Genomic DNA, 16,400 nt, shown 5'->3' on the forward strand with positions numbered 1-16,400 from the left:
TATTTTTCAGTGACTATTGGTGTCGGAACTCCCGACAGTCGGAAGTCACGACTCATGCCGGAAGTCCTGACTGCCTAGTCACTTAGCCTGCACAGTGACTGTGGCTGTCGGAAGTCTCGACCCAAGTCTGTACGATACGATTAGACTATACACGTTCTAATGAATTTACATTTAATCTGTGGACTAGATTTATGTCTTTTCAACACACAAAACACATAAAATGGCATGTGAGATCATGTATCGAACTAGGGTACAGAGTTCATTCGACTAAACCTAAGATGCCTTAGGTAATTAAACCAAACAACAAACACATAGACGTGCCATGTGAATAAAATAAAGTTGTCCTAGTAGTGTGGCCACATAGCAAATTATGTTGCACCTTCTCTAAAGTAGCCTCCCATTGTTGGTGGTGGTGGCGGCGGGGGTGGCGGTGAAGGACCCTTGTTCCTGTGATTAGGGCAGGTGGAATATGGATTATTATAGGGTGCCTCCTATGAATCAGCACCGTTGTTGTTGTTGTCCTATCTGTCGTCTTTATAACTGCTGCTAACTTCCCTTTCTAGATCGAATATGTCCGTCGCCGTCGTCATCTCCGTCCCCTATAGCTGCTTAGCTAAAGGAACCTAAGCCTCCTCTGCCTGTGGAAGGAACGTACACATCTTGCGTCGTGGCTGTCCTGCAACCACAACGAGCAGCCGCACGGCGTAGCCGACATGATAGCCTCTGTTGTATAAAATTATGTTAACTGAAAGAATCTAACGTATTAATAATATGTTTGAAAGAATATTTTGAATCTTATATCTAGGAAGCTACGCATGTAGTCGTCCCTGACTCTCGGTCGAATGCGCTCAGTTTCTTCAACGGAGCATTTGAGTGTATTGCCCTATAACAAAGTTCTCAGTAATAATACTTCTGAACAGATAGCAATTAGATTTTCTTTTCTTTTGTACAAGAATCTAACGTATTATAAGGATGATACGGATCGAAGGTGGCACTAACTAAAATAGATAACTCTAACGCCTAATGTATTGGTATGCAACTTAACGTAGAAAAATAAGTCAATTGACTTACCACTCTGTCCAAGATCGGTCCTGCCTCCACCTGCCTTCCTACACGAGTAGATTGGCTTGTACGCCGTGTCTTCATCGTCGAAGGACTCGATGGCCATGAATGGAGGCAATGATTGAATATAATACCTGTCAACCAACGCGGTTATAGCCGCTGAGTTGAACTTAGGGCAACCCACTGACGAACCTGAAAAGAGATGACATCCTAGGCCAGCTCTTTGCAGGAAAGGAGTGTACCTGTCGTCGTACCACATGTCCAAGAACCCATTGTGGGTTCTAGGATGAAGGAGCGAAAGGTCCTAAATGGAATAAAACATAGTCTCCTGTTACTTCATGAACACATGTACGCTCACCAAAATTTGAACAAAATGTATAGATTATTACCTGCCCCTGCGCTATGAGACATCCTCGATGGGTTGCCTCAGTACGTCGGGTCAAGCAGGTGGAATTGCGCCATCCTACAAAAAAGTCAATGAATTAGAAATTCAATATACAATGAAAATTGAACTTAGAAATGTACAAGTAATTGACACAATTACATGCATAATTAATTAAATGAATTTGATAAATATTAAATAATATAATCAACCAATAATCGCACCACTAATCTGCCAATGACAACTTCAGTGAATTATGGCCAAGTCTACCACACTTGCCGCACTCGTACTGCTCGGGGTTAGTAACAAATGGGGTTCCTCTCCCACACCTCGTTCTTCCAGATATCTGATCCATAACCATCATGTGTCCTCGTCCTCTTCCTTGATCCACGCTTGTTCCAATGGTAAGCTGGATCTGCAATGTACTTCGGCCCATCATATGGAGGCCACTCTCTAGGGTCCTATAAAGGCATGAAACGGGGGCTCCATATGTGCACAAGCGTGTCGACACTAAACTCGTGAGGTATCCTGCTCTCGATATTATAATTGCGATGCCTAGCTGCTGCCACCAAATGGGAACATAGAAAGTGGTACTACATTGGTTTACCACAAGTGCATTTAAAATCTTAGAGGACAACAACATGCATCCTCGACTCTCGGACCTCGTCGTCGGACAGTTGTACCGCCCCTATGCTTGACCTGATAAGTCCCTGTGGCATGGTCAAAGCATGTAACCTCATGTGTGCTAGCCCTTTCATTTGCCTTCTCTAGGTGTGTCTTTGGTTTCGAAGCCCATATCTCTCCATCACTCCGCAACTTCAATGCATGTGCGTGTCTATCGTTGAACTAGACAACAAGCTTATACAAGGTGAATTGAACTGATTGCATTACAGGCATACCACGTATCCCCAATAGCAACTTATTGAATGACTCTGCTATGTTGCTGCACTGAAACTCATACCTCCATCCACAGGCGTCGTGAGGTCTTGTCCATTTCTCTAAATCCCTCATCAAACCTATGAGCCGTTGTCTACCTTCTGCATTTGATGCGGTTTTGACTTGCTCCAACTTTTTTGAAAGCACCAGAAAGCACAGAAGAATATCTACCTCCCATCCTTCCATGCATTTGATTTTGGGATATACTCATAATGCATACCTAGATTCACCTCTTTGATTGCATTGAAAAGTACTAGCAGCTGCTCGTACCCATCCTCCTAGTCCTCATATATCATCTTCCATGCTCGTTCCTTATCCCTCCAAGCTTTACCATAAATTATCACATAACCTCCATACAACGCCTCAACGGTCCTGATAATTGTCCTCACCTTCATGTTGGGTTCTCCCTACAATATTCCCATCAACCACTTGGTAATAAAGGTAGATGTCAACTACCGATGCCTCAGTGTCAGCTCATGGTCAGCACAATTGTGTGGCCCAACAACTTTTGTGATCTTCCACTTTTCGGTGACATTTTGCTTCCTTGCATAAACCCTCCATGGGCAGCATTCCTTGTCACACACAAATGTATAACAGCGCTCTGCATATAAATGCAAGACCTTGTAAGGTCTCTTTCGTATCACTACAAACGCCTGCAACCACCTCTTCAATGCAGGGAAGTCATTGAACACCCTCCCATTCTCAATTACCATGTTAGGCCCAGCCTCAGGAGCTTCTAGGAGCTCATCATCATGTCCTACTGCACACACCTGATCGAAATGAGCAAGATCACTAAACTCATGAACTCTTAGATCATGGTGATCGGGAAAGATACGCCTCAGCATCTCAACATCACTCTCTATCAGCTCTCCAATAGGGCGATCATCATCAGAATCAAGAGCCCTTGCCATCTCATATGGCTCCGAATCATGCATAATTTCAACACTATTGGAGCCACGGAATCCATCTCCAAAGTGCAATTGCGCAGCAACAGGGGACACATCCACATTCTCAGGAATGTCTCCTACAACATAAGTAGAGAAATGAGGAAAGAATGAAAGAAATGGATGTAAGGAAGGGGTAAGCTCCCAATAACCATATGGTTAAGACATTTACTTGGATGATTCTGTGTTAAAGGGATCTCATGAGGAGGATCTACCACAACAAAATGATTCTAACAAGTATCTCCAACTACCATATTGGAGGCAGATTGAGCATCAGGAAACCATAGGTGCAACCTCCATATCTATATCAGGTTCTGAGATGGGAGGGTCAATGTGTGCCTGCTGACCCATTGGGGGGAAACCCATGAGGGATGGGATCAACTAACACCCGATGCACGACCACGTCCAAACATTACAGCTGGCTCTTCATAGCCGATCTCACATAGTTCTCCCACTGATCTGCACACCCAATTAGGATTATTCGCCTGAGGATGTTGGGAGGAGAACCTAGGTGCAGTACACCCTCAACTACAATGCCATCATCTCCAAGGCAATGCAGCTCCTCCCGAAGCCCTTGCAACCATCTCACTAAATAAAGGCCTATCATTGAATAGCACAGGCACGCTTTGCGTGTCAACAAACTCAGCATATCCATAGCGATTGTATTCAACGGTGCCTCCATGATATATGATCACTAGATTGTCCATCTAGTTTAAACACAACGAAAAACATATGCTTTAGTCCAAATTAGATGATAGATAGTACCTAACAAGTACTTTCTAACTACAAACTAAATAAATAAGATAATAACTACATACATAGATACAGTGTACTAACTAAATAGCTAGGTCTATTTAGTTAACTAAATATGTAACTACCTATCTAAGTAGCTATCTAATTATATCTATGTACCTATGTATCTATGTTTCTATCTATATACATATATATCTCACTAGATCACTTAACTAAATCAACTACCTGAGTCATCACATTAACTAATAAATAACAAATACCAAAACTACTACACTACAATCAAAGCTAACTAAGTACGCACATCATAAATTCACAATTTTTACCTATCCAACGACGAAGTCACGGACGTCAACGGAGTCGCAGCGGAGTCACCGACGAGCCAGGCCGACGGTGGCACGACTAGGCGCTGTAGGTGTCGAGGCTGGTGGGGGCGTGTCCTACGACGGTGGTGGCGCACGGTGGGCGCGAGATGCCTGGTGCTCTGCACAGCGAGGCTGGCTCGGTGGGCGTGGGTGGGATGGCGGGCACGGCCGAGGCCGTCAGTGGGGGCGGCACGGTCACGGTCACGGCACCGGCACGGCGGGGCACGACCAAGGCGGCTGCGGGTGCGGGCAACACATCGGGCGAGGCAAGGGCGTGACGCGGCATAGGCGGCTAGGCACGGGGCGGGCGTAGGGAACGGTGAGGGGACCGGCGGGGCACGAAGGTTCGGCGCAGCGGTGGTGGTCCGGCGTGGGCGCGGGGCATGGCAAGGGAGAGGGCATGCGAGCACCGATGACCGGGTGTGGGAGAGGGCGTGGGCGGTGGCGGCTCGATGCTCGAGCGAGGGAAAAGTGAGAGAGAGAGAAAGAGAGGGAGAGGAGAGAAAAGATTGGGGCCCATACGTAAGGCAGGCTCGGTGCCAAGATCTACGGCACCGAGCTCGGCGCCGAGCTTGGCGCCATGGTGACTAGCGCCGAGCTTTCCTACCATGTCACTGCCATGTTGGATTTGAGCCCAAGAGCTCGCCGCCAGGGACACTGGCGCCGATACGTGTTAGCTCGACGCCAGTAACGATGACGCCGAGCTAAGGGTCCATATTTTGAAATCTTTCCTCCAGGGACATATTTGTGAATTTTTTTCAAAAAGGGCTAAAAAATAAAAAAATTCGGTCGGGCCTCTCGACTCGTGTCACGTCTGACGTGAGTTGTAAGGGCCTGCTTCCTCCTACTAAAGTTTAGCTACTAAATTTTAGTCACTTTAGTTATTAAACTACTAAACAAACTGATTAAAAAGGAACTAAAGTAGTTTAGTCACATTAGTCACCCAAAAGTAGTTAAAAATGAAGCTAAAGTGCCAAGTGAATAAGGATTACCCCTCATTATTGCTGGTCCTTCACCCCGATTTGGGCATTCATTAGAGGTAGTTTGGTTTTTGTTGAACTACTTTAATGGTCTTTAGTCACTTTTTGTCACTAGAACCAAACAGGGATAACTAAAGTTTAGTCATTGGTTTTAGTAGCTAAACTTTAGTAGAGGGAACCAAACATGCCCTAAGTTGTAACCGTCGTCGGAAGAGGCAATAAGTTGTAACCACTACTTTCGTCGCAGAATTATGCCGCATCTTCTGCGACCCTCATCCCAGAGACCTGACGAGTAACCTAGCGCATGATTTTATCTTCAGTAATGTTGGGGCTATGGCGTCGCGATAGGAATCCATCGGACGCCGTCGTTATTGGCCCACAACACCGGTCGAACGGCTCAACCGACTCACATCGTGTTGTTAAAAAAATATAAAAATACTCTGCTCTCACTTTTCCTTTCCTCAGGCTTCTCCATAGTGCCCGCACCCATTCTGCCGTGCCCCTGCACCGTGACCGCACCTGTCGTGGCGTGCTGCATCGTGGCCGCTGCCGCTATGCCAGCACTGTCGCGGCGTGCTCCACCACGTGTCTCTCCATCGTGCCCCACCAGCCATCATCCCTCCTCCCCACCACGCCCAAGCGCGGCCGACCGCTTTTGTCGCTCTTCACCGCGACTCTATAGCACGCCCGCATCTGCTTTTGTGATGGTGCTAGGTGCTGTCGTTGCGCACTGTCTAGCCTACGTTGCTTGCTCCTCTCTTCTACCCGTCGCATGCTGCCCACCTCTGCTGGCTGGGTCACACCCTCCCGCACGCGTCAGGGCTGGTGATGCTCGTGCACCGCCACTCACCGCCGGCTCTGATCTCGTCAGCTCTAATCGATCGGCCCCGACCTCCCCCATGTTGCAAACACATGTTTCAAGTGTTTCAGATGTTTCATAGGTGTGTTGCAAGTGTTTCATAGACGACTCGAATCGACGGGCCCTAGGTCTCCCCCATATTGTAAACGCATGTTTCAAGTGTTTCAAATGTTTCATAGGTATATTGTAAGTGTTTTATATGGAATGTTGTAAAAGTAGATCGGGATGTTGCATATGTTGTAATGGTTGTACATGTATGTTGCAAGCCCTGTTCTCAATGTTTCATCTATTTTTTCCGACATATGTTAGAAGTGTGTTTATCTGGATGTTGCATACATTTTTACCCATATGATGCAAGTGTTTTATCTGGATGTTGCGTATGTTTACAATAGTTTTAAGCGTTTTTCAGGTGATTTTCAAGTGTTTCATACGTATATTGCAATTGTTGTATCTAGATGTTTTAAAACTAAATTGGATGTTGCATCTCCCTCCTCGTCTCTCTGTTGTCTATCTTTAGTGTCAGGCACGGGAAGCAAGTGTAGGCAGAGGCGGTCCCCACTGGCACGGGCAGGCCCCACGTGCTTGCGGGCGGGCAGCAGCAGGCGATACATGGGCAGGTAGGCGCGGGACGTGGGACGAGGGCAGTAGCGCGGGTGTTTGGACGGGGGCTAGCATCCAGACATTAGGGCGCTAGTCACACCCTTTTATCTTTTGCCACAACTCATCTTCTTCAACTGTTCTTCTTCCTAGATGAACCACGCGAGCCCGCCAACCCCCTCCTCCGCTCTCCACCTCGGCCTGTGCCACGCCGTCGGCCGCCCACATCTGTTATTTCACCTCCGCCCTCTCCGCATGGTTGTCTCTCACCGCCTATTGCGCACGACAGTGGCACCGCCTTGCTCATCGGAGGTCGCCCACCGCCGTCAGGCCCTTTTATTTTTAAGCTCGTCGGCCATGGAGGGTTTCATGGAAAATCTGAACATTAACCTCAAATCATGTCGCCGCCGCCACCACCCCATCCCGTGGCATCGCCGGCCATCCCACCCACCGCCCGCCCCCTTCCCTTCTGATTTCACCGACGTCCTCGTGCATGCTTAGTTTGGGGTAGCAACACATGCGCACCAAATAAAGATTGTGCATCTTCTCGTTGTTCTTCCTCATATCTTGCTCTTCCTTACTAAAATTCTCCTTTCCCAATAGTTATCATGTAACTACCTGCACTTGGACGCGACCGACCCAGATGTGCTAGTGGGGCGCTGCTGTGTGTCAACCCAATGTGCACCGCCTTCATCAACGATAGCTACGATAAGGCTGAGCCCGCCACCTACATCGACGTGTGTTCGCCTTCTTTTTGGGCACCATCAAACATTGAGTAGTGGAGTGATGCATGTGCGTTTGTTTAACGGAAGGGAGCTCAAGACCAAAGAGGAAGAGGCATGTAGCTAAAGCTACCAGCCGCTTTGTATCGCTGGGAGCAAACAACGGAGAGATTTGTGGAAGAAGCTGGCTGTTGTTCTCTCGGAGGGAGAGAAATGGCAGCGAGGAAGGCTAGCTGGCGATCTCGTTTTCATTTCGCAAACTCTAACACGCGACGGTTGCGTGTTTGCGACACCGCTCAAACGTCACTCCGGCACCAGTGTCGCCGCCTCCATCAGAGACGGGTTAGGGTTTGGCCGTCTCCCCTGGCTCTAGATCTCGATGGCAGTTCGGCCCCATGGTGGGTGGGCAGGGTAGCGGAGCAGAGCGTGGTGGTGGAGGCGGCGATTTGGGAGGAGCAGGAGCGGGGTAGTCTCGTCGGCTGGCTGGTTGTTGGAGGCGACGAATTAGAGGAGGGCAGGGTCGATGGGCGGAGGGCGAGCAAGGCGGCATGTCGTCGATGGCTGCAGAGCGGTGGAGGGAGGCGGCCGCGAGCAGGGTCACGCACTTGCATGGGAGGGTGACCGTCGCGCGATAACTCTGTCATTTTCATTTGACACGACGCATCTTGGCCATCTCGACTCTTATCCATCCTTCTCTTTTACCTAAACCAAATATAACCTTAATGTTAAGCTAGGTAAGCTGAAGGCAGTTTGATACAGCTTTGACTATAGTCAAAATAATTTTAGATGTGGCTTCTATAGTGGAGCAGATCTTTTTAGCTTCGAATTATCTAAACGAAAAAACGTTTGGTAAAATAACTTCTCCTGGTTACGAAAAATGGTAAAGCTAAAAGATACCCAACGTGTTGCTACGGAAACTACGAGAAAATCAGAATGGAATTATGTTGCGAAGGCGTGGATAGCTTGCATTAAGAGGTTGAAAGTTAGCAGCATGACATGACTATTAGTGGAGGATGATGTACATAGTCAGTGGGAGATAATGTAGATGTTTTGCACCAAATATATCCTTAATTTTAAACTGGGTAAGTTGAAGACCCGTTTGATATAGCTCTTACTATAGACAAAATAATTTTAGATGTGGCTTATGTAATGGAGTAATTATTTTTTTCGGGCCATATGGTGGTATGTCACGTGTGAATGGAAATACACAAAGGTAAATGGAACAGTGAGCTCGTACTTATAGAGCGACTAATCAAAGCTTATCCTTACGTTAGACAACTACTTTGCTTTTAACTATTCTCAAAAAGAAAATCAACAACGGCATTCTGTACACATACTTTTCTTTTGGTAGGATATACAGATACACCCTTTTTGTCATGCTTCATGTAATTGCCCACATATTTTGACCATAAAGTGGACATTTGGTCTAACATGAACTAAGCACCTTTCTTTAATAGAAATGCTATAAAACATACATGTGTTTTAGAAAAAAAATTGTCCCTCTCCCTCTCTTTTCACAGGTTAAGGAAGTGTCGTCGTCATCCTCGTCCAGGTACCATGCGGTTTGCGGTGGTCGACGTGACGGCGCTGGCCAACCTGCGGCCGGACGGCCACCCAGGGCCGTACATGCTCGCTCTTGCATGTCTTCACTTCGTTTATATCGTCCACGATCTACATGAGAAAACCGATCGATGTTGAATATATATATATACGAGCTGCAAGTTTGAGAAAATTCCTTTTGTCCTTGTATAGAAAAAAATTGTTTCTGGTGATCTATGGATCTGTGATCTTATGATTTGTGATTGTCTGGAGGTAGAAGAAGGCTGGAGGTAGAAGAAGGCTGAAGATAGAAGGAGGATGGAGGCGGTTGAATTTTAATTTTACGGTGTAAAAAATTTTATATATTAAAACTACATAAAATACATAGTTGTTGGGGGAGACGGACTCTTCTTTCATGAAAGCTAAAGTATTCTGGTCCTGATGTGCTAGTTAACTGATGAAAGGGTAGGACATCATCTTGTCCTGTTGTCCATGAGTCCATCTTTCAATAGCTTTGCTCCGTCCCGTGCCGTCCCGTGCAATTCCGCAGGGCGACAGCCTAACCTACAATTCCGTTCCCGTCCCGTGCCGTGCAATGCCATGCCGGCGTACAGTCCGTATCCGTAACGACCCCGCCACTCTTTTATTAGCATCATCAAATCAAAGAATTTGAAGATATCATCCGCCCAAGTCTCGGAGCGAGACGACCGGCGACGAAAGCGAGCGGCCTCAGAACAGAAGCGAAGGGACCCGCCAGAGTCCCCTGAGTCCAAGCCCGGTCCGGCCCAGGCCCAGGCCCGAGCGGCAGGTCGCCGGCGATGCCGTTCCTCTCGACGCCGTCGTTCGACCTCTCCGCCGGCGCGGAGCCAACTCTGGGCCCGCGCCCAGCGGTGCCCCCGTCTCCACCCACCGCGGCCGCGCATCAGCATCAGCAGCCGCCGGTGTCCGAGGCGGCGGCCCGGCGGCTGCGGGAGGCGGAGGAGCGGCTGCGGGAAGCCATCGAGGAGCTCCACCGGCACCAGGGCGGCGGCGGTAAGGGAGAGGGGGACGAGCAGCTGGAGGGAGAGCGCGGGTGCGGCCACGACGGGGAGTCGTGCGCGGCGCACGCCGCGGGGAACCTGTGCCAGAGCTTCCTGCTCTCGTACGGCGTCCGCGTCGGCATCGGCATCCTCCTCCGCGCCTTCAAGCTCGTGCGCCGCAGGTCCTATGGCTCGCTCCTCGACCTTAAGGTACCCCTCCTGTTACTTCGCATCGTGGCGTAATTAGATCGGATGGGATGACAGATTAATCGGCTGCGGGAATTCAGTTGAGAACTTGGGATTGGATTGTGCAAATTTACTACCATTGATTTTATTGGTTGATTGGAGGAGAATTGGCGATATTGCATGCTAATGAAAATGTCATGAAAAGGAATCGAGCGAAGGCCGGATTCATGTTTACATGCTGCTACTGCTGATGTTACAGCTTTCGCTTTCTCAATGCTTATTAGATTGAGCTATCACAAAATTTAAAATATTTGAGCCAGTTGTTGCAGCATTTGTAGTGCATATTCTAGTAGCCAGTACATGCCAGAGCTGAATTGGTTGCTTTGACTGATATATATCTACAGAATTTTTTCTGGTATGCATTGGGTTGGTCTATTTCGTGCCTTGAGGCTGTCCGCGCCCCATTCCAAACAAATACTGTTTGGCCACTACTGTCTGACCTACTGGTTCATTATTTACAAATACTATCCCACAACTAATGTCTCCCTATGTCCCTGTTTCATTATTTTAATTAAGTATACTCATTTTGAATACGTTCTGATTTACAGCAACTGGTTTCGGAGAAAGATCTTATAGTGAGAGACGAAGCTTGTCGGGTAGGGTTGCTTTTTGGTGGATTCACTGGATCATATCATGCACTTCGATGTTTCCTTAGGAGATTTAGGAAAAAGGAGACACCGTACAATGCGTAAGTGCCTATATGCTATGACTCCTTGCCTATATTTGCAACACAGAGCTCTGGTTGTGGTTTGTTAGAAGCATTTTTTTTGTTAGAATTATGCATCTAACCAGGGACTTAACCTTTGGTAGTCACTAATAGGTCCATACTAGGCTATTCTCTATATTTTTTTCCTTAAATCATATCCATGACTCAACTGAAGGGCGTGATGGAGCAGAATATTAGCAGGTTCGGTGGCAGGATTGGCCATACTAGCACTGGATGATTCAAGTAGGAGGCGTACTCTATCTCTTTATCTTCTAGCAAGGCTTGCTCAGGTCATTAACAGTTAAACAGTTTGTTCATGTGGAGAAAATGGATAGAACTATAGAAGTAACAATTATACAGGCAGTATTGATTTATTACTGCTTAATAATTGCAGTGTGCATATAATTCTGCAAAATCTAAGAACAAATTTCATTTTTGGGGAAGCCATTGGAGACATGGAGATGCATTGCTTTTTTCATTGGCATGTGCCCAGGTAACAAAACGAAGCTACCTAACACTATAGTTTGCTTTTTATATGAATATGATTCTGTTATGGTGGGAAAGGCTTGTGTAATCACCAGGATTATGTTTCCAGGTTATGTATGCTTTTGTTATGAGGCCTGAAAGCTTACCTAAGTCGTACCAAGAATTTATCCTTAAGACAGGACCAGTAGCCGAACCAGTCTACAAGGTTGTCAGAGAATGCTGCAGAGGTGGTCCTGTAGATCTAACTGCCCTGTCAGCCTATTTATCAAACAAGCTGAATCTGGATTTGATAAATTTAACAACAAATCCATCCATTATCCCCTGTTCTGTAATCCATCCTGACAGAGCATCATGCTTGGCCCAAAATATTAATGTTGTTTCATCAACATTCAAGAAAACATTCCCTCTATATTTCTCATTGACATTTGTGCCCTTTGTTGTCCTACATCTTCAAAAGGTAATTCACTAGCCACTTTATTTCATTATTCTGTTTAAGATTCAGCTACTGATATGTCCTTGCTATTATTTGTGTGCAACTTATTTCTCTCCAACATAACTATGCCTCAAGCAGAAACCTGACATGATTGCAGTTATATAGTGCCACTATCTTTTTACTGTGTTTGCATAACATGCTTGAATTTTGCTACACTCAATATGCTTGCACCATTTTTTTCTGTCAATGGAAATATTTTCCCAAGTGCTAACAACTAAACGAAACTAGTACTCCTTCCATTCCAAATTATAAGTCGCTTTGACTTTTTTGGTAAGTCCATTTTGCTATGCATCTAGATATAATTATATGTCTAGATACATAGCAAAATGGATGAACCAAAAAAGTCAAAACGACTTATAATTTAGAACGGAGGGAGTATAGTATAGCTGTTTGCCATATGTAGTCTTGCTTACTGCTGATGTATACATCACTGACTCATGCAATCCTTTTAATAAAAACATTAGTTCTTGGAATCGCCGACGGCAACTTGTTGGCGTGCTCTTGTGGGTGCAGTTCGCTCCACCACCTTTTTGTCTGCCTTTGTCACTATATTCCAGGTAATCATACATAGCAGCATACGTTACTTCACACGTAATTATTTCATGATTCTGATAGCGTTCTTGCATGGTGGTAGGCTGCTATATGTTTGCACCGAAAAGTTGCGAACAAAGACCACAAACTTGTGTATTGGTTTGCTGGTTTGATGTCGGGTCTTTCAATTATTTTGGAAAAGAAAGCTAGAAGGGCTGAGCTAGCCCTCTATGTGCTTCCCCGTGCTGGAGATTCTCTATGGTATATATTGATCAACCGCCACCTGCTCCCAAATATTAAAAATGCTGAGGTAACTTTGCCCATTTCCCCCCTCACTTCTTTGCAATCTGTTTTCTAGTTATTTAGTTTTATTCAGTGTAATCCAAGAGGTAAAGTGAACAATATTTCTCTTCTCAAAAGGATTTGAAAATTTTGTGATAGAGCACATTATGTTGCTTGCCATTATGACAGAGAAGTATCTTGTAGTACAGAATCTTGTTTGAAGCAGTTATGGGCAGTGTACTCAGCTATGAGCCAAGTAGTATGTCATTGGCTCATTGCTATAGAGGGTGAATAACGCTTAAAGCACCCCAGGCACAATTAGTTGTAGTCTTCCCTTGGTTTATGTTTCAAAATCTGTGCAATTCACAAATGGTGGACCAAGGCACACTTTTATAGGCTAGTAGCTTTAGATAGTGATTTATTGTCCAGTAATGGTTCCTCAGTGGTGTTCGTATGGTAAGATCCAATTGAATGTTAGTTGGATGTAGCGGCACAATGGCATGGTTATTGCTTCACGGTTACTTGTTGACCACCTTGTTGAGTTTTTTTTTTATTTGGTGTTAACTTCATTTTTGTTACAAAAATAGAGTGCAAGGAAGCGAAACATTTAAATCTGACAAAATCTTATACAATGATGCAAAATTGTGCATCAAGTATGGTTCAAATTCTGCAGTTGCTAGTGGATTGATTTTTAGAAACCAGATGGATCTTTCATGTTTGAGTTATTTTAGCATGATCTTGACTCTTACGAGTATGAATAAAAACTCTGAGCTGACTGTTTTTTTTCCAAAATGACATCAGACCATGCTAATTATTTCTTGCCTTGCTGATGACAATACAAAGTTAGGGGTCTGAACTTTTCATGTTTGTGCTTTGAAGTACATCTTGTATATGTTAGATTTTTTTTCTTTGTAAACCTTTCATTTTCAGTGTAAAGTTTCTCATAGCATCCTGGATCAACCAACCTGCATGCGCCGACTTTTTTCAAAAACAGTAACTTGGTAACGTTTGCAGGTGGCTCTCTTCTGCATGTGCATGGGAGGAATCATGTATTTTCTGGAGTACGAGCCAGACACAATGGCTCCATTCCTCAGAGGGCTCATCAGGCGCTTCCTGGCAAGCAAGATCAGCAATCCAAGCCCCCCGCCTCCCAATCGAAATGCCTCCTACTCGTACCTTCAGACGCTGCATGCTCTGGAGCAATCAAGAACCCAGCCAGGGGTGGATAACGGACTGACGACATCGGAGAAATATAACCTTGAATCAATTCCTGGACTTTAGAGAGTTCATCTGTGGTGGTAGTAAATTGGGTCTTGCCGTCTTGTAGCTTGGGAAAATCACTAAAACTCAACACCCATTATACTCAAGATTGCTGATACGGTCCGGATACAACAATACATGCCAATTTGTTTATTAAATGTGAGCTCTAAGATTTTTATAAAAATGCTAAATAATAGAATTTTGAAAGTGGCAGACAAGTTTATAGAGCTGTCACAGACGGCCTTTATCCTAGGTCGCTATATTATGGAAGGAGTTGTGATGTTGCATGAAATGATTCATGAGCTGCATAGGAAAAAACAAGATGGTGTGATTTTAAAATTAGATTTCGAAAAAACATATGATAAATTAAAGTGGCCTTTTATTCAATAGGTCCTCAAAATAAAAGGATTCTCATCGACTTGGTGTGAATGGATTTCAAAAGTCATGTCTAGAGAGAGTGTTGCAATAAAGGTCAATGATAATGTAGGCCATTATTTCCAAACTAGGAAAGGAGTGTGGCAGGGGATCCGTTATCTCTAATCCTGTTTAATATAGTGGTTGACATGTTGGCTATTTTTATTTTACGAGTTAAAGAGGTTGAACAAATCCAAGGGGTTGTTCTGCATTTGGTAGATCAGGGATTTTCAGTCCTTTAATATTCAGATGACACTGTCATCTTAATGATCTAGAGAGGGCCAAAAACATGAAACTTTTACTGTGCTTTTGAGCAGCTATCAGGACTCAAGATCAATTTCCATAAGAGTGAATTATTTTGCTACCGAGCAACCAAAGTCAGTCAAAACGATTATGCACAAATTTTTAGGTGTGATTTGGGGTCGTTTCCATTTAGGTATCTAGGAATTCCCATGCATCATAGAAAGCTCATGAATAAGGACCGGAAACATGCTGAAGAACGTTTTCAAAAGAGGCTGAATTGTTGGAGAAGTAAGATGTTGTCAGTAGGAGGGAGGCTTGTCCTGCTTAACTCTGTTTTAAGCGGTCTCCCCATGTTCATGCTTTCTTTTTTTAAATGCCTAAAGAGGTTCTGAAAAAGCTGGACTATTTTAGATCATAATTTTTTTTTTGGCAGAGTAATGAACACAAGAAAAAATGTAGATTGACTAAGTGGGAGGTAGTATATACGCCGAAAGATCAAGGGGGGTTGGGAGTCCTAAATTTAGATGTTCATAACAAGTGTCTCCTAAGCAAATAGCTTTTTAGGTTATTGAATGGAGCTGAGGTTTGGCAACAATTACTTAGAAATAAATATATAAAAGACAAGACTCTGACACAGGTTCAATACATGCCCGGGAACTCCTAGTTTTGGGCTGTCCTCATGAAGGTCAAGGAGGAGTTCCTCTCGTTGGGCAAGTTTGATCTAGGTGATGGGTCTCAAGTGCGATTTTGGGAGGACTCGTGGATAAGACCTTGTCCTTTAAAATCTCTCTTTCCCGCACTATATAATATTATTAGGAGGAAAGGCGTATCTGTAAGAATAGTGTTGTCTATGACACCGTTAAATGTGGCTTTCAGGAGATCTCTTGTAGGTGCTAATTTACAAGCATGGCACTAGGTGGTTGCTATGATTGCAGGATGTGCAGTTAACAGACTAGAAGGATTATTTTCAGTTAAATCCATGTACAGAGCCTTATTAGGAGCCGAAGCTATACCATACAACACATTAATATGGAAACTACCTCTCAAAATCAAGGTATTTTTGTGGTATTTGTATAAGGGAGTAATTTTAACAAAAGATAATTGGCAAGGAGATAGGAAGTGTTGTTTCTGTTCTTCTGACGAGTCTATACAACATTTGCTTTTTGACTGTCATTTTGCTAAATTTGTGTGGCGAACTGTTCATGTTTCCTTTAATTTAACACCTGCAACTATCGTACACAATTTGTTTATAGGCTGGTTAGACAGGATAAATAGGAAACTGAAATCTAAGATTCTTGTGGGTGCAGGTGCGATTTGTTGGGCGATATGGTTAATCCAGAATGAAATAGTTTTTGACAAGATCCCAGCACCATCTTATTTGCAGGTCATCTTTAGGGGGACCTACTGGATCAGGTTTTGGTCCCTACTATAGAAGGAGGAAGATCGCCAAATGATGTAGATGTGATGTAGGAATATTGAGACAACCGCGATGGAGGTGTTTGTAAGACACGGTTGGAGATTTAGCAATAGAATTGCTTTTTAGATGTCGATTTTGGAAACTTTTCTTTTATCCTCTTTGACTCA

General features: G+C 44.7%; 1 protein-coding gene across 1 annotated transcript; it reads left to right on the top strand.

The window, feature by feature from the left end:
- Window positions 1–9,792: 9,792 nt before the first annotated feature.
- On the top strand, window positions 9,793–14,317 carry LOC136550187 (uncharacterized). The gene is made up of 8 exons (XM_066541675.1): window positions 9,793–10,365; window positions 10,950–11,089; window positions 11,298–11,397; window positions 11,502–11,600; window positions 11,703–12,050; window positions 12,551–12,643; window positions 12,721–12,927; window positions 13,914–14,317. The coding sequence occupies exons 1-8, from the start codon at window positions 9,955–9,957 to the stop codon at window positions 14,178–14,180; spliced, it is 1,665 nt and encodes a 554-aa protein (XP_066397772.1). The 5' UTR covers window positions 9,793–9,954; the 3' UTR covers window positions 14,181–14,317.
- The last annotated feature ends 2,083 nt before the right edge of the window (window positions 14,318–16,400 follow it).

Source organism: Miscanthus floridulus, chromosome 4 (genome assembly GCF_019320115.1).
Source record: "Miscanthus floridulus cultivar M001 chromosome 4, ASM1932011v1, whole genome shotgun sequence".
NCBI lineage: Eukaryota > Viridiplantae > Streptophyta > Magnoliopsida > Poales > Poaceae > Miscanthus > Miscanthus floridulus.